Source organism: Drosophila sechellia, chromosome X (assembly GCF_004382195.2).
Source record: "Drosophila sechellia strain sech25 chromosome X, ASM438219v1, whole genome shotgun sequence".
Classification (NCBI taxonomy): Eukaryota; Metazoa; Arthropoda; class Insecta; order Diptera; family Drosophilidae; genus Drosophila; species Drosophila sechellia.
Genome location: NC_045954.1, coordinates 3135463 through 3148616, shown reverse-complemented (window position 1 = coordinate 3148616; position 13154 = coordinate 3135463). Strand labels below are relative to the sequence as shown.

The 13154-nt window shown below is 43.8% G+C and overlaps 2 protein-coding genes across 11 annotated transcripts in view; one reads left to right on the top strand and one right to left on the bottom strand.

Annotated features, from left to right (window-relative positions):
* LOC6616227 (cAMP-specific 3',5'-cyclic phosphodiesterase) overlaps positions 1 to 13154 on the bottom strand; it is a 92952-nt gene that overhangs the window by 17736 nt on the left and 62062 nt on the right. For 8 of the 10 annotated variants that reach the window (XM_002040556.2, XM_032726715.1, XM_032726716.1 and 5 more), the window contains one exon: positions 1369 to 1545. In XM_002040556.2, coding sequence (XP_002040592.2) covers positions 1369 to 1545 — 177 coding nt within the window. Of the gene's footprint in view, positions 1 to 1368; positions 1546 to 7658; positions 8757 to 13154 lie in introns of all 10 variants that reach the window. The other 2 variants (XM_032726721.1, XM_032726722.1) reach the window with 1 other exon arrangement.
* Positions 5702 to 7618, top strand: LOC6616229 (katanin p60 ATPase-containing subunit A-like 2). Its single transcript, XM_002040558.2, has one exon. The coding sequence runs from the start codon at positions 6023 to 6025 to the stop codon at positions 7457 to 7459; it is 1437 nt and encodes a 478-aa protein (XP_002040594.1). The 5' UTR covers positions 5702 to 6022; the 3' UTR covers positions 7460 to 7618.

Below are 13154 nucleotides of genomic sequence, written 5' to 3'. Positions count from 1 at the left end.
CATTTCCGGTGCCAAAACGGCAAAAAAATAGTGGGAATGCAGGGGGTGCACTCAAAAATACAGCAGCCAGAATGCTAGCCAAAAAAAGACTGACACTCACTATGAAACACATACAGCAACACAAACGGAAGTAAAAAAAAGTGGATTTCCGGCCCCAGTGTTGCATAACGCGATTTTGGCCATGCATGTGTAATGACTGTTTTTTTCGGGAGAGGGAAACTACTGTGACTAACTAATTGAAGTTCAAGCCTTAGGCGCTATAAAAGCTGTGCACAAAATATGCCCAGCATCAGCCAGCAGATGCAGTGCGAAAAATGCAAATACATAGAGATTAAATTTAAGGTTGTACGGTTTAACGAAGAGGTCGGGAGAACAGCCAAGTCACAGAAATCCCACAGAGTGTCGAGGAGGGGAAGCAGCGGGAAAAATTTGCGGGGAGAAAATGGACAGCAAGCTTTGGAGCCTAGAATGCCAGCAAAGTTGTTGCACTTTTCGCCTGTGTGCGTTTGGAATTTTGCTGGCTCTTTGTAGAGGGCCCAACTCAACCCCTGTCAGCTTCGCACCTCACATCCCTTCATATGCCCTTCCGAATTCAAATATCTCTCGGCAAGTTCATGTGCACGCATTAAAGCCTTGTTTAATATAAAACTTATTTCATAATTTTTGAAGTGAAAAATATAAATGTAAATTAAAATGTAAGAATGTAAAACCGAAAGAAAGCTTAAACTGTATTTGTTTTAAAGAGAGTAGTAGAAATTATAGATACGGAGCGGAAACGGAGAAGCGAGTAATCATAAAATGAAATATTTTCTATGTAGTGCCGGTAGAGTCGAGACATTTACAGAACAGTAGGAAACCATCTTTAAAATAGATAGAGAAAGACACGCTTAAAAAATAAGGAGAGTACAGGCATAAACGATTATATGGTGTTGGTAAAGACCAAGTAGAGCAGAGAAAGAAAGTCTGTATAGAAGAGGGTCCCCCGCAAAACGAATAATAGTATCGAATTGTATAGGTAACAGTGTAGATAAACACCACAGAAAACAACACTAAACGGACTCATAGTAATCATAGTATCAGAAAAATGGCCCAACAAAGCAAAGGAGGAACCATAAGCGAAAAACGATAATCAAAGCCGTTTCGGATAAGGGGGAGCCACAAACATGGAAAAGGTGTCGAAAATGGCCAGCATCATCGTTATCTGAGCTCCAATTGGACAGGTGAATGTTTTTTGGTTGGCATTCACAAAATAATAACGGGGGAGAAATCAGCTTAAATATCCAACTCAAAACTTATCCAATAATGAATTATATATAGATGGGGGAATGGGAAATCAAGTGCTGTGCAAAGCCTTCGTTAGGAACTTACCTTTCGCTAGCGATGCTTGAGTTTCGGGACATGGACTTGGGCGACATCTCAAAGTCCGAATCGGAGCGATATAGAAACGATTCGCGGCGCTGCGGCAAATTCTGTAGTACCAAACCGGCGCTGGGAGAGCCGCCCTCGAGCGGTGATCTAGCGCCCTGGCCATTTTCTACATCGAAACTGAAACGATAGTGTTGAGAAAATCAGATTAGCATGCTTTTGCAATGTCAATTAATCGTAGATGTTGGTATAAGTTGCTACAGACCCATGACACATATCGTTTGTCGGAAAAGAAATGGATCTAAAATCTGCGGGCAAAGCCACCGGAAACGGAAGCGCTCCTAACAAGGCACATTTAAAGTTTCATTTCGTTAGTCATCTCTTGCGCTTCCTCTTTTTTTTGTTCAGCTAGCTCAGTTGTCTGCGGCATAAAGTTTTTCTGGCTGGCAGAATTCTTGTAACAAGTTCGGTCCCCCTCCAAATAAAAGCACAAAAAAAGCAAGTCAGTCCAGTCCGGTTTGCCAGAAAATGTGAAAGGAAAGTTTAGTCAATTCAGGGGCCAAGACTCCGAGTTTTGGGGGAGATATTAAAAAAGTAAAAAAATTAAATAAAAGAAACTCCCTTAAAACTGCCGGCTCATCTTGACCAAAAAAGGGCGTGCTTAAATTTGCCGCTAGGTGGCGCCTTAAAACTTATAGTCAGCCTGGGCTAAGCCGCCACTTTTATTAATGCAAATTTAATCTGACATCTAGATGCAAGAGCTTAACCAATAAACAGGAGTAACATAATCAAAGTCATAAGAGTGTATCAAGAAACAGACTTCAATAAAAGTGAAGTGAAAACTAGCCGAATTGGTAACGGCAAAAATATCAATTCGTAAAGTTCCGACACTTATTCGCAACTTTCTTGTTTTATACTGCTGAAGAGCCCCGCCAACCCACTTTTTGAGCTTTCCCAACACCTCCCTTTCATTTTCCTCGCCAGGCTGAGAAAGAAAAATGATGTTTTAAGTAAAATTTATACCGGGGTCATTAAGTAAACTTGGCACAAAGTTGTTGCCGCTTGTTGCTACTGCCACTGTTTGGTTTTTTCTTTTCTTGAGGGGTTGGAAAGTGCTGGGAAAATGCGGGGAAAATGCTGGAAAAAGGGGGTGGCGGCGGTGAGCAACAATGTCGCCAGATTCCCTGGCATACTTTGTGGCGCTTCCCGCAAAAGTTATGGCAACAGCAGCGCCGGCGACAAACTGTTTTTAGTTTAGTTTCGGTTTACAGATGATTCGGGCATACACTTTCCCGCCATTCATTTTGTCAGTTTTTGTATTTTTAATGGTGCTATGAGCAATCTTTATTGTTGCTCTACATTGAAGAGTCTTTTTGTTTCGTTTTTTTTTACAGTCAAAACAGTTGCGAACGCGAAATAGGAAAATTTCGCTTGTTGATTTGGTTCTCGACTAGTTTTCTTGTGTTCTATTTGGTCTAAAGACGAACTACTATATAAAATACAATTTTATTGTTTTTCTGTGCAGCATGGCCAAGCGAGTTGTTTTTTGTTAATAAAAATTCAAAACCACACAAGCCGAATGAAAATAATAGAAAATTCATTGTGTTCATTTTATCAACGTATTTAAGTATTTAAAATCTCATTGGATTTGCGTACCAATTGCATTCATTTAATATTATATTTATTAACTTCTTCCACTCTTCGCCGCTATTCACTCATCCGATTGTCGCTCTGTTTTTGTGCCCAATATTTATTTAGTTACTTTGTAATGCACTCGTGCATTCATTCGCACCGTGAATGCAGCATTCATTCCCTTCAAAGTCGCCGAATACTTGGCGCCTGCTTATCCTGACGTCCCAAGGACCTGTCGTAACACTCGGAATGAACTCGCGCCACATGGAGACAAAAAACAACACTCGAGCTCATAAAGCGGCAGCGCACAAAAAACGCAGATAAACCAAACAAAAAATGTGAGCAAGGCGCGAAGAAAGGCCAAATAGAAAACAAAAGCAGGGCGAGCAAGACAATTATAGGGCGTGTGAAAGAGAGGTCTAGAGTAGCCAACGAAAGAGACGGCAGTATTACAATGAAGCACCATTGTCCGAACTACTCAGCTCTTGGAGAAACATAATTTGGAAAATTTAAACTCGCTACACTATTTCTCAAGAGATTTGCATTCATCCCGAATCCCGAATATCCTTGGGAATTCACATATTTATAGATTCGGGAATTCGGGTTGAAGCTACTCACTATTTAGCGACTGTGGCCCATCTCCAGGCTAAAACACATACGTCTTTATCCTTTGAGCAACTTCCAGAGACTTTCTTTATTTATAATTGCATACTTGCAGGCGCACCCAAACACAATTACGTACGAGTGGGTGGGTGGTGCTGTTGGGCAATTTCTTTCATTCTCTCTCTTTCTTTTTTTTTTGGGTGGCCGAGTGGGTTTTCCTTCGTTTAAGCCGTGACGTGCTTCCAGCCACACAGTCGCACTCAAGCCGGATGAAGGCGAAAGTAGCTGGCTGGCGGAAGATTGGCATTGTTGTTGTGCCGGGGGAATGCGGTGGGGAATGGGGTGGATAAGCTGGAGCAAGCGGGAGGGGGGAGGACGAACAGGAAGTGGCAGGATGGAGGAGTCGGGTGAAACGGAAGTGTGCCCGACGGCAGCTCTTCATGTGCCTAATTATATGTGCAAATAAATGAACGACGCATACTGATTGTGTGGGTGTGAGTGTGTGTGAGTTTAGGGTTCGTGTTTATTCACAGCTCTATGCTTGTGCGTGTGCGTGTGTGTGTGTCTCATAGATGTTTGCCAAAGACAAAAGGTTGGCTCTTTCGAATAAAAAAGAGCGCTAAGCTCAACGCCCAGCGCCAACTTAATTAGTTTGTTAAACTCGCAGCTCTCACACACACAAACGCATATATATGCACTCAAAGGGTGTCTGTGAGAGCCCTTTGGCAGGAAAAATGGCGCGCCAGTCCGGGAAAACAAAGGAAAACAGAAGCATTTTCAACAACAGAGGATGATTTATAAAGGAAAATGGTTTTTCTGTTGTGTTTCTGAAGCAATAAACTATGTTGAAAGAGTTCATAGCATTTTTCATACCATAAAAATGAGCGAATTTTATGCTGATAGTATGAGCCTACTTTTTGTACCCCCTTTTTTAGTTGAAATCACATATCCCAGCGTGTCTTGAAGGATTTTTCTAAGCCACAAACACACCGAGGGCAAGTGGTAAGTGGCCTCTCACTACCACAACACATGCACCAAAATACCGCCAGTCGAAAGACCTTGAGGGCAAATGGAAGCCCGAAAAGAATTCGAAAATAAAAAACCCAAAAATCCAAAAACCAAAGCAAAGTGCAGAGCCTGAAAGAAAACTGCAGGCGAAAGAGACAGGGCAACGAATGCAGCTGTGGGTGCGAAAGGGAGGTGGGATAGTGGGTGGATAGTGGGTGGCTCGTGAGAGGAAAGAAAAACTGTCACAAGGCCATGGAAGACAGGGTTGGCAGGGTGGCAAAAAAACCAAATTAAAATTGCGAAGCAAAATAAAATGGGCACAGCCACCCGTGAACCAACACTTTTCCACAGAGAAAAAGCTCTCGAGTGCCTAATGCTAACTTAGTTACATGTTATAGATACTATTAACATTAGTCATAAATAGTATTACAAAATAGTACTTTAGAATATAAATATTTAGAATACAAATCACGAATTACAAACAGAAACTCATAGGTTTTTCCACTGTGTGATAATGTTTTTTAATGTCGAGGTGAAATGGATGGATGGGCTGCAAATGGAAAATGCGGGCGATGGGCGGTGGGCGGTGGGTGGATGTTGCATGTGCATGTTGAATAATTTCACCTGATAGGGCGTGTCTCGTACGTGTATGTGTGTTTGTGTGCGGACAGGATACGCTGATTTTCATTTCATTGCGTTGTGCATTTGATTAACCATCTGGCGACGTCATCTCTCGCCAAATTGAGCATGTAGCCAGCTCTTGGCAACCATTTTCGGAGGAAAAGCGAGGGAAATGCGAAATGGAATAGCAGGGTAAACCCTATATCAAGTGGAAAATGCACAACAAACAATTAAGTGCACTAACCAATTGAGAGGACTCAATTGCGGCCAACTGATCCGGCAATTTGCGTGCCATGGAATTGGATTAGTTCAGAATTTGTTTGGTAAACACTACAAATAGTGAACGGAAATCATAGAGCTTAGGGCAGTTAGCAAATAAACAATATAACTTAAATATTAAATTATTAGTTAGTTATGTACTCTTTGTTTAGTTGCAGTTAGCATCATGACAATGAAGAAACCACAAGTCACTTACTGCAAGTATTAGATTTTAGTGGTTTTCCTGCCTTACCCTGCATTTTTAATTACTACCCATAGTTTTTCAGCTTTATTATTTCCAGTGGTTGCCTTGGAAAATGTAATAAAAAAAAAAACGTTAGCCTCTAACGCGTAACATGGCAACCCCTGACATTCGTTATGACAACCCAGTGTTTCATTTTCATGCAAAAACTATTTCTGAGAAGCACAGACTGCCAGGAAAATTACGCCAGATAGTTGATCAAATTGCCGGGGCTCAAAACAACCGATAGAGCACATCCCAGTTGTACGCGCAATTTTCCCGGAAAAGCCTCTAATGAAGACCCAGGGAAAATACGGAGTGACGGCCTCGGCGGCTGCCCAGGTTCTTTGCGAGGATGTGAGAAATTTCAGCACACGTCGCCGCAATATTCTCTACCTAATGCACCGATATCTGGTGGAGAATGGATACTATGCGAGCGCCGAGTCCTTGAAAGCCGAAGGACGTCTTTCCGACGAGTACGAGCTGTGCGACAATATCGATCTGGATGCCATGTACCTGGAGTATGCCACCTATTACAACATGAAATTTGGTAAATACCCGAAAATCCTTAAAAGAGTGGGAGCCAAAATTAAGGTGGAAGTGGGTGGAAAGGCGCAGGAAAAGCCGGCGGCCAAGGAATTGCCCAAGAAACCACCGACCACGGACGCTTCTCTGGCCAATTGGCACATAGGTGTCGGCGCAGCCACGCAGGCCCTGAGTAACGAGCAGCCGTTGCAGATAAAGAAAATGGAAACTGCAACGGAATCGAATGGCCAGGATAATGCTTGTGAAATCGAACATGGTCATTTGGGAGGTGATGATGTTCTGTTCTCCTCCCTGGAATGGCAATCCCTGGCGGAACTGGTCAAGACTTCCATATTGCAGGAGAATATAAAGATCAAGTGGTCGGATGTTTGCGGTAATCAGCGAGCAATTGAGTTAATCAAGGAGGCGGTACTAACGCCCATTGAGTTTCCCCAATTATTCGCACATGGCCTGAAACCCTGGAGATCCTTGCTCCTGCACGGACCACCGGGCAGTGGAAAGACCCTTCTCGCCAAGGCTTTGTATTCCGAGACACAGGGTCAAGTGACCTTCTTCAATATAACTGCCAGCATAATGGTCAGCAAGTGGCGGGGAGAATCCGAGAAGATCCTGCGAGTTCTCTTCCACATGGCAGCAAAACGAGCACCATCCGTCATTTTCTTCGATGAAATCGAGAGCTTGACCTCGAAAAGGGACAGGGCCACGGATCACGAGAGTTCCAAGCGCTTTAAGAACGAACTTTTGCAGCTTTTGGACGGTATGGAGCACTCATTGAACGGCGTTTTCGTCTTGGCCAGCACCAACTTGCCCTGGGACATTGATGAGGCCTTCCTGCGGCGCTTCGAGAAGAAACTGCTGGTCCAGCTGCCCAATGCGGCGGAGAGAAGTAGCTTGATTAACCGACTTTTGGGCAGCAGCATATCGCTGAATCCACGACTCCTCGAGCGGCTGGTGGAGATCTCCGATCAGTTCACCGGCGACGAAATACGTCTGGCTTGCAAGGAGATCAGCATGCACCGGGTGCGCTGTGCCACCAAGATTGGAGATCGACCAACCGGCTTGCTTGCTAAGGAATCGCCGGCAGCCATCGAGGCCAATGTGGAGCAGGCCTTCCGGCAAGTGCGGCCTTTGGGCCAGAAGCTGCTGGCCAAACACGAGCAGTGGCAGCAGGAAAACGGCTCCTAGGCTGGACTATCGGGATACTGATATATTTTTAAAAGCAACTATACGTTTTTTTTTTAGTTCACAATAAAACATTTAAGCCCGTTTGATGATTTCAATTGACTTTTTGAATGTTGGCAGAAGCTTGTATAGCCAATAATTCTTTTAAAACAATAAGAATAAATGGAGTATATATTGCACATCAACACCCTTCATTTGTTACCTGCCCGTGGTGCGTCTCCTGGCACCGGCGATCGTCATCCGGGAGACATATCTACGGATCCGTCCGCTCGACCTGCGTTGCGAGGTATTCCCGGTGGTCACCGACTTGACGCTGTACTCCGTGGCCGTGGAGCTCCGGCGATCGCTGGTCATTAGATCGGAGCACATAGATGAGGACAGGATAGAGGCAGCCGATCTGCGCTTTCCGCCTGTAAAGGTTCCACCGCCGCTCGACGAGGTGGTGGTGGCGGAACTATCCGATCTGGAGAAGAGCGAGGACCTCTTGCTGCGACTCGATGATCCGGTGCCCGTGGCATCCTGTATATTGCTGTAGAACTCCTCGGTCTCCCGGTCGTAGGTCTGATCCTCATCGTCCTCGTCCATGGGATCCACGTCGAACTCCTCGCCCTCCGCCTCAGTGGCCATTGTATCGCTTCTCTGGCTGAGTCCCCGATTCCCACGATTTCCGTTCGATAGGGACGACGAATGCTGTTGCAGTTGGTAGTACTCGTGGCAATCGCCTCGGGAGCCCCGGGATCTACTGCTCCCACTCAGATATCGATAGGGTGCCGAGCTGGAGTTGCTGGTGGTGCTCAAGGAGTGTCGTTTGCTGGGGCTTACATCCGGGTTACCACCATTGATGGCCTCGCCGCCACCATCGCTGTCGCCACCGCCCACGCTTCCACTGAATGTGACCTCATGGAATTTCGACGATTTTCGACGGGTTCTCGGCGCCATTGCCTCGCCGTTGTTCCCCAGCGAAATCGAGGGTCTCGGCCGGTTGTTGTTCTCACCCTTCTGATTCAGATCGCCGCGATGATCCTCCCCGCCCTCCGGCATCAGGGTCAAGGCCAAGGCAGGTCGACCTCGCTTTCTGCTCCACGGAAAGGCGCGAATAAATGCAAAGATGATGAACAACGTGGCTATCATCTTGGCACAAAATCTCTACTTCTTTCCCAATGGACTATTTCGTCCTCTAGAAAATGGCGCGCACATCCTTGGGCATTTTGATTTCGTCGTCGGATTTTCAATTTCTTATTAACACTTATGTCGTTTTCTAGCACTTGCTCTTATTTTAACTAAGTTCGTTTTCGATTTTCTATTTTTCAGAAAGAGAAAGAGTAAGATGCGAGGCGAGGCGAGACAGAAGATGGTAGGGTGGAAAATTGGAGCTGCAGTTGACAGACACGTGGCCCGAATGATGGATCAACGGTCAGCGCTGACAGCCCAGGAAAATAAGGGAAAACAGGAAAGAGAATCACAGTTCCAGGCACTAATAATGAAGTTTAAAATTAGATTTGAAAACAATAAAAAATTGCACTCAGCAACATGTTGTACATTCTATTTTACTTAAGGTAGGGTTCTTAATCGGTGCTTAACTTTTGAGCGACTAGGGAAATCGGGCTAACACTAACTTAATATTATGTTTCGTTCCAGGAGGAAAACCCAAAAGGACTTGAAAAGCGTAATTTGTTTGTTGTTACGTTTTCCAATCTCTGCGTGTTTGCCGTTTCCTGATCCACGCTTCATTTAGATATATATACATATATATAAAGTACAGATATCGCATCCTTCGTTTCGTTCCGTGTGACTGACAAACTGGCGGATAAACTGCTGGATGGACGCTTGTCTATGTGGCTGCGAGTGAATTTTATGCGCAATGTTGATGGCGCTGCGAGCGTATTATGATAATCAATGCACAATTATTGCACACACCCATGCACACACCAGGACATGGGATATAGCGCATAAAGGACTCTAAGTGCAGGGAAACTTTTCCTTTCTCTTCGCTTTTTTCTTCCCTCTTGAGTAGCGATTTCGCTTTGTAAAGGTTCCCACATCTCTTTTCTTTTCTTTTTCCCTTGTTAGGAAGACAACAAAAATTGTCCATGTTGTGTGGGGGAGCGCAGGACAACACCAACAATAACAAGGACAACAAGGACCAAGGGGGCATTAAGGACACCCAGAGGAGGCATTCATCGTTGCTGTTGTTGTAGTTGCCTGAGCGGCTTACCCAACTGATGATGCTCCTTACTGCTATCTCAGTATCTTCTCCATCAGCCTGCACACAACCCTGCCGTTGACCTAAACTAGCTACTTTTTAGTTCAACCATAATTGAAATGATTTAACAATGAGCCGGCAATGCAGCAAAGGGCCGACGAGGGGAGCAGCAAAGCAGGAAAGCTAAGGATGAGGGATTAGGTGGGTTTTTAGATTTCCGGACTGGAAGGCCAAGGAAAGTTTCACGTGCCAACTTCTAAGATATTAAATAAAAATAAAAAACATTTTACCATGTACACCTTGGATCAAAATATACCGTACATTCCTTAAAACAAAGCAGAGAGCAACGCAGGCAGCTAATTCTTAAAAGCTGCTATTTTTACAGCCAATATTAACCTAACTCAATTGCGATTAATTAAAGTTGTCATAAGGCTACGAGCGCAGGAAGCGTAACGAATTCTAATGGAGGCAGAAGTTGATGAAGCTGCTGCTGCTGAAACCCCCGTGCAATTTCCCCTATATGGCACGCACTACTTTTTAATTTGTTTAAATTGCATTAAAAAAGAAAAACCCGAGAGGTAAAACCTGGAAATAGCGGCCAGGAAAACTTGACACGAAGGGGCAAAAGGAAAAGCGGGCAAGATGTGGCATCCAAAGTGAATTAAGCGCAGCAGCAAGAACACGTTTCTTATTCCTTTTTCTAAATAAATGTACATATATACCGGTGAGCGATGTCCAAGGAGGGCTTGGGAAATAATTTAAGCAGAATATTTCCATTTAATTAGCAAATGAGCCTAAGCTTTGAGTAAGTAAAGGTATTCCTTAAGGAATATTGAATGCAACTATGATTCAATTCGGTTTTTCGTATGCGTATCTAAGAATTAAAGTGACTTCAAATACTAAACCATATCTTTTAAAAACTTGTGCATTTTTAGAGAGACTGGCTTGTTTTTTAATTGCAATTTAAAACTAAGAACGTTGCAGTTCAAGCATGCTGTTCTAAGATCCTGCAGCATCTAAGAGTGCTTCTACATACTTCGTTTCGCTATTTCCCAGTTGGCATTGCAGCGCCATCTAGCGTGAGAGGCCTGCGTCACAGGTGGCACTGCAATATCCTTCGAATCCTTGGCTTCCAGGGTTCGCCTCCATCTGCCCTCGAGACCCTCCTCAATCTCCTCATCTGCTCAACTCTTGTGACCCCCATTTTTTCTAAGTGTTGCTAAACAAGCTGGAAACAGGGCCGCGCTTTCTCCGCTTTCTGCGCTTTCTCCTTTCGAGCGTACATCAGCCCCTTTTTCAAGGAATGCCTTGGGCCCTGTTTGCTACTTTCACAGCGACTGCGCCTGTTCAGCCACACACACACACATACACACACACACACACACACACACACACACACACACACACACACACACACACACACACACACACACACACACACACACACACACACACACACATTTTGCCACTGGTCCAAAAACACAAACACAGACACCCACATAAATATTTCCTTTCAATTCTTTTTTCCAGCTCTCTGTTGCTTTTTCTGCTTTTCTTTTGCAACTAATTCCACTCTGGCTAGGCGCATACTTCAACAGCAGCGGTCAATAGTCCAGACGCCAGATTTTCAAAAATAAAAGTGCAAATGAGTTTAAACAGCTAAAAAGGTCTTAAGACGTACACGTTAATATGATAATTTTAAAAGACAGACTACGTTTTCCAACACTGCTGTTCAAATTCAAGAAATACTATCATCCTCTTCTTTTACTTAGTTCTACTGTCCTGCCCGCAACTGTTTGTGTATGAGTGCCGTTGCTTTTGTGTGTGTGTGTGTGCAGCATCCCCTCCCCCTTTTTCCAGCCACCTCCTCCTGCTTGTTGTTGGTGGATCCCTCTCGGGAGCTAAATTTAAGTAGCAACAAATCACTTCATTGTTTGCGTGTTTACATAATATTTATACATTGTACTTGTGTGCGCAGCCCTCTTGCCTCTCTGTCGCTCTCCATTCGCCACCTCGCTTCCTCGCAAAGTGTTGACACAGTGTTTCATTAATAAAAACGCTGCCTCTGTCCCAAAAAAAAAAGGAGACAAATCGAAATACGAATCTCGTCAGACAACAAGAAAAACTTTCAGACTGCACGGCGCCGCCACACCGAATAGAAACAAAGCCAAAAAAAAAGAAAGGGGGAAAAACCGAGAATAAAAGTTGACCAAATCGACGCAGACAGTCGAAAAAGAAAATAAAACTTCTAGAACTGAAGCGGAAGACTGGAACAGTTTAAAAGTACCGAAGAATGCGTAATGATATTAAATTGAATCAAGTAGGACTAAGTCATACTCAATCGAATGCGCAGAGATTTGTGTCCCAGCTTAAGTGGCTTGAATCCAAAATAGCCAAGTCAAATTGATTCCAAATTACTCATCCCAAAAGCTGCTGCACTCCACTTGAACCCCGTTAAGCCCTTAAGGCCCTCGAAGCCCCCATAAACCAGCATCCATCACTCGAAATTTAGTTCAAACTACTTGGCACTTCAAAGTGTGTGTAGAAGTGGAACTCAAGTGACGGGTGGGGTGGGAAGTGCACTGCCTTCCATTAACAACATCGTCAACGCAGCGCAGAGCAGAGCCATAGAAATCATAATCGCCATCGCAATCATCATTATCATCAGCCCTAATATCCGCTGCCAGCGACGTCATAAATAATGCTACCCCTCTTAATGCAAAACATCTTTCAAAATATGCGCATAGTTTGCGGGGAGGGGGGAGGGGGAGGGGATTGGGGCGAGGAACAAGGGACAAGGCCAAAATGCATGGTGTAATGGATAAAATATTTGGCAAAGCATTTAAAATCGGGGTGAAGAGCTATTCCAAAGCTATTCCAACGCTGCGTATGCTTAATGTGCATGGGGAAAACCTTCAAACTTCAATGATTGCGTTTCGGATTTGCTTGCGAAATAGTACAATTTCATGCAGCAAACAAGCATAACTCTCCCCGTCCCCCTCTCAATCGCTCTGTATCTGGTTTCCTTTGGAAAAATTGCAGGAATTGCATTCATTACGCACTTTTCACATGAGATGATTTCCCAGGCATACAAAGCATTTTTCCAGCAAAAAAAAAAATAGGAGATGCCCACGACGACTACATTCACAATTCACCTACACAATTGCAGTCGGAATATTTCAAAAAAGCTCAAATAAAATTTAATTAAACGAAGAATGTGAAACAATATCTTGTGACCGTTACGAAAAAGAAGTACAACTAACTGGCAGAGAAAATAATATATACATATGAAACATAAAACGAACGTAATGGATTTAATTACATCAGTAGATTTTTCACATCCAATTAAGTGCTTTGTGTTGCAATAATGTGACTGTCGAACAAGCAGTTAAAATAGTTATTCCGATAATTCCGATATTCCGATAATTCATAAAAACGATTAGATATCGAATTTCTCAAGAAATAATAATATTTTCTTGATGGCCAGCACTCATT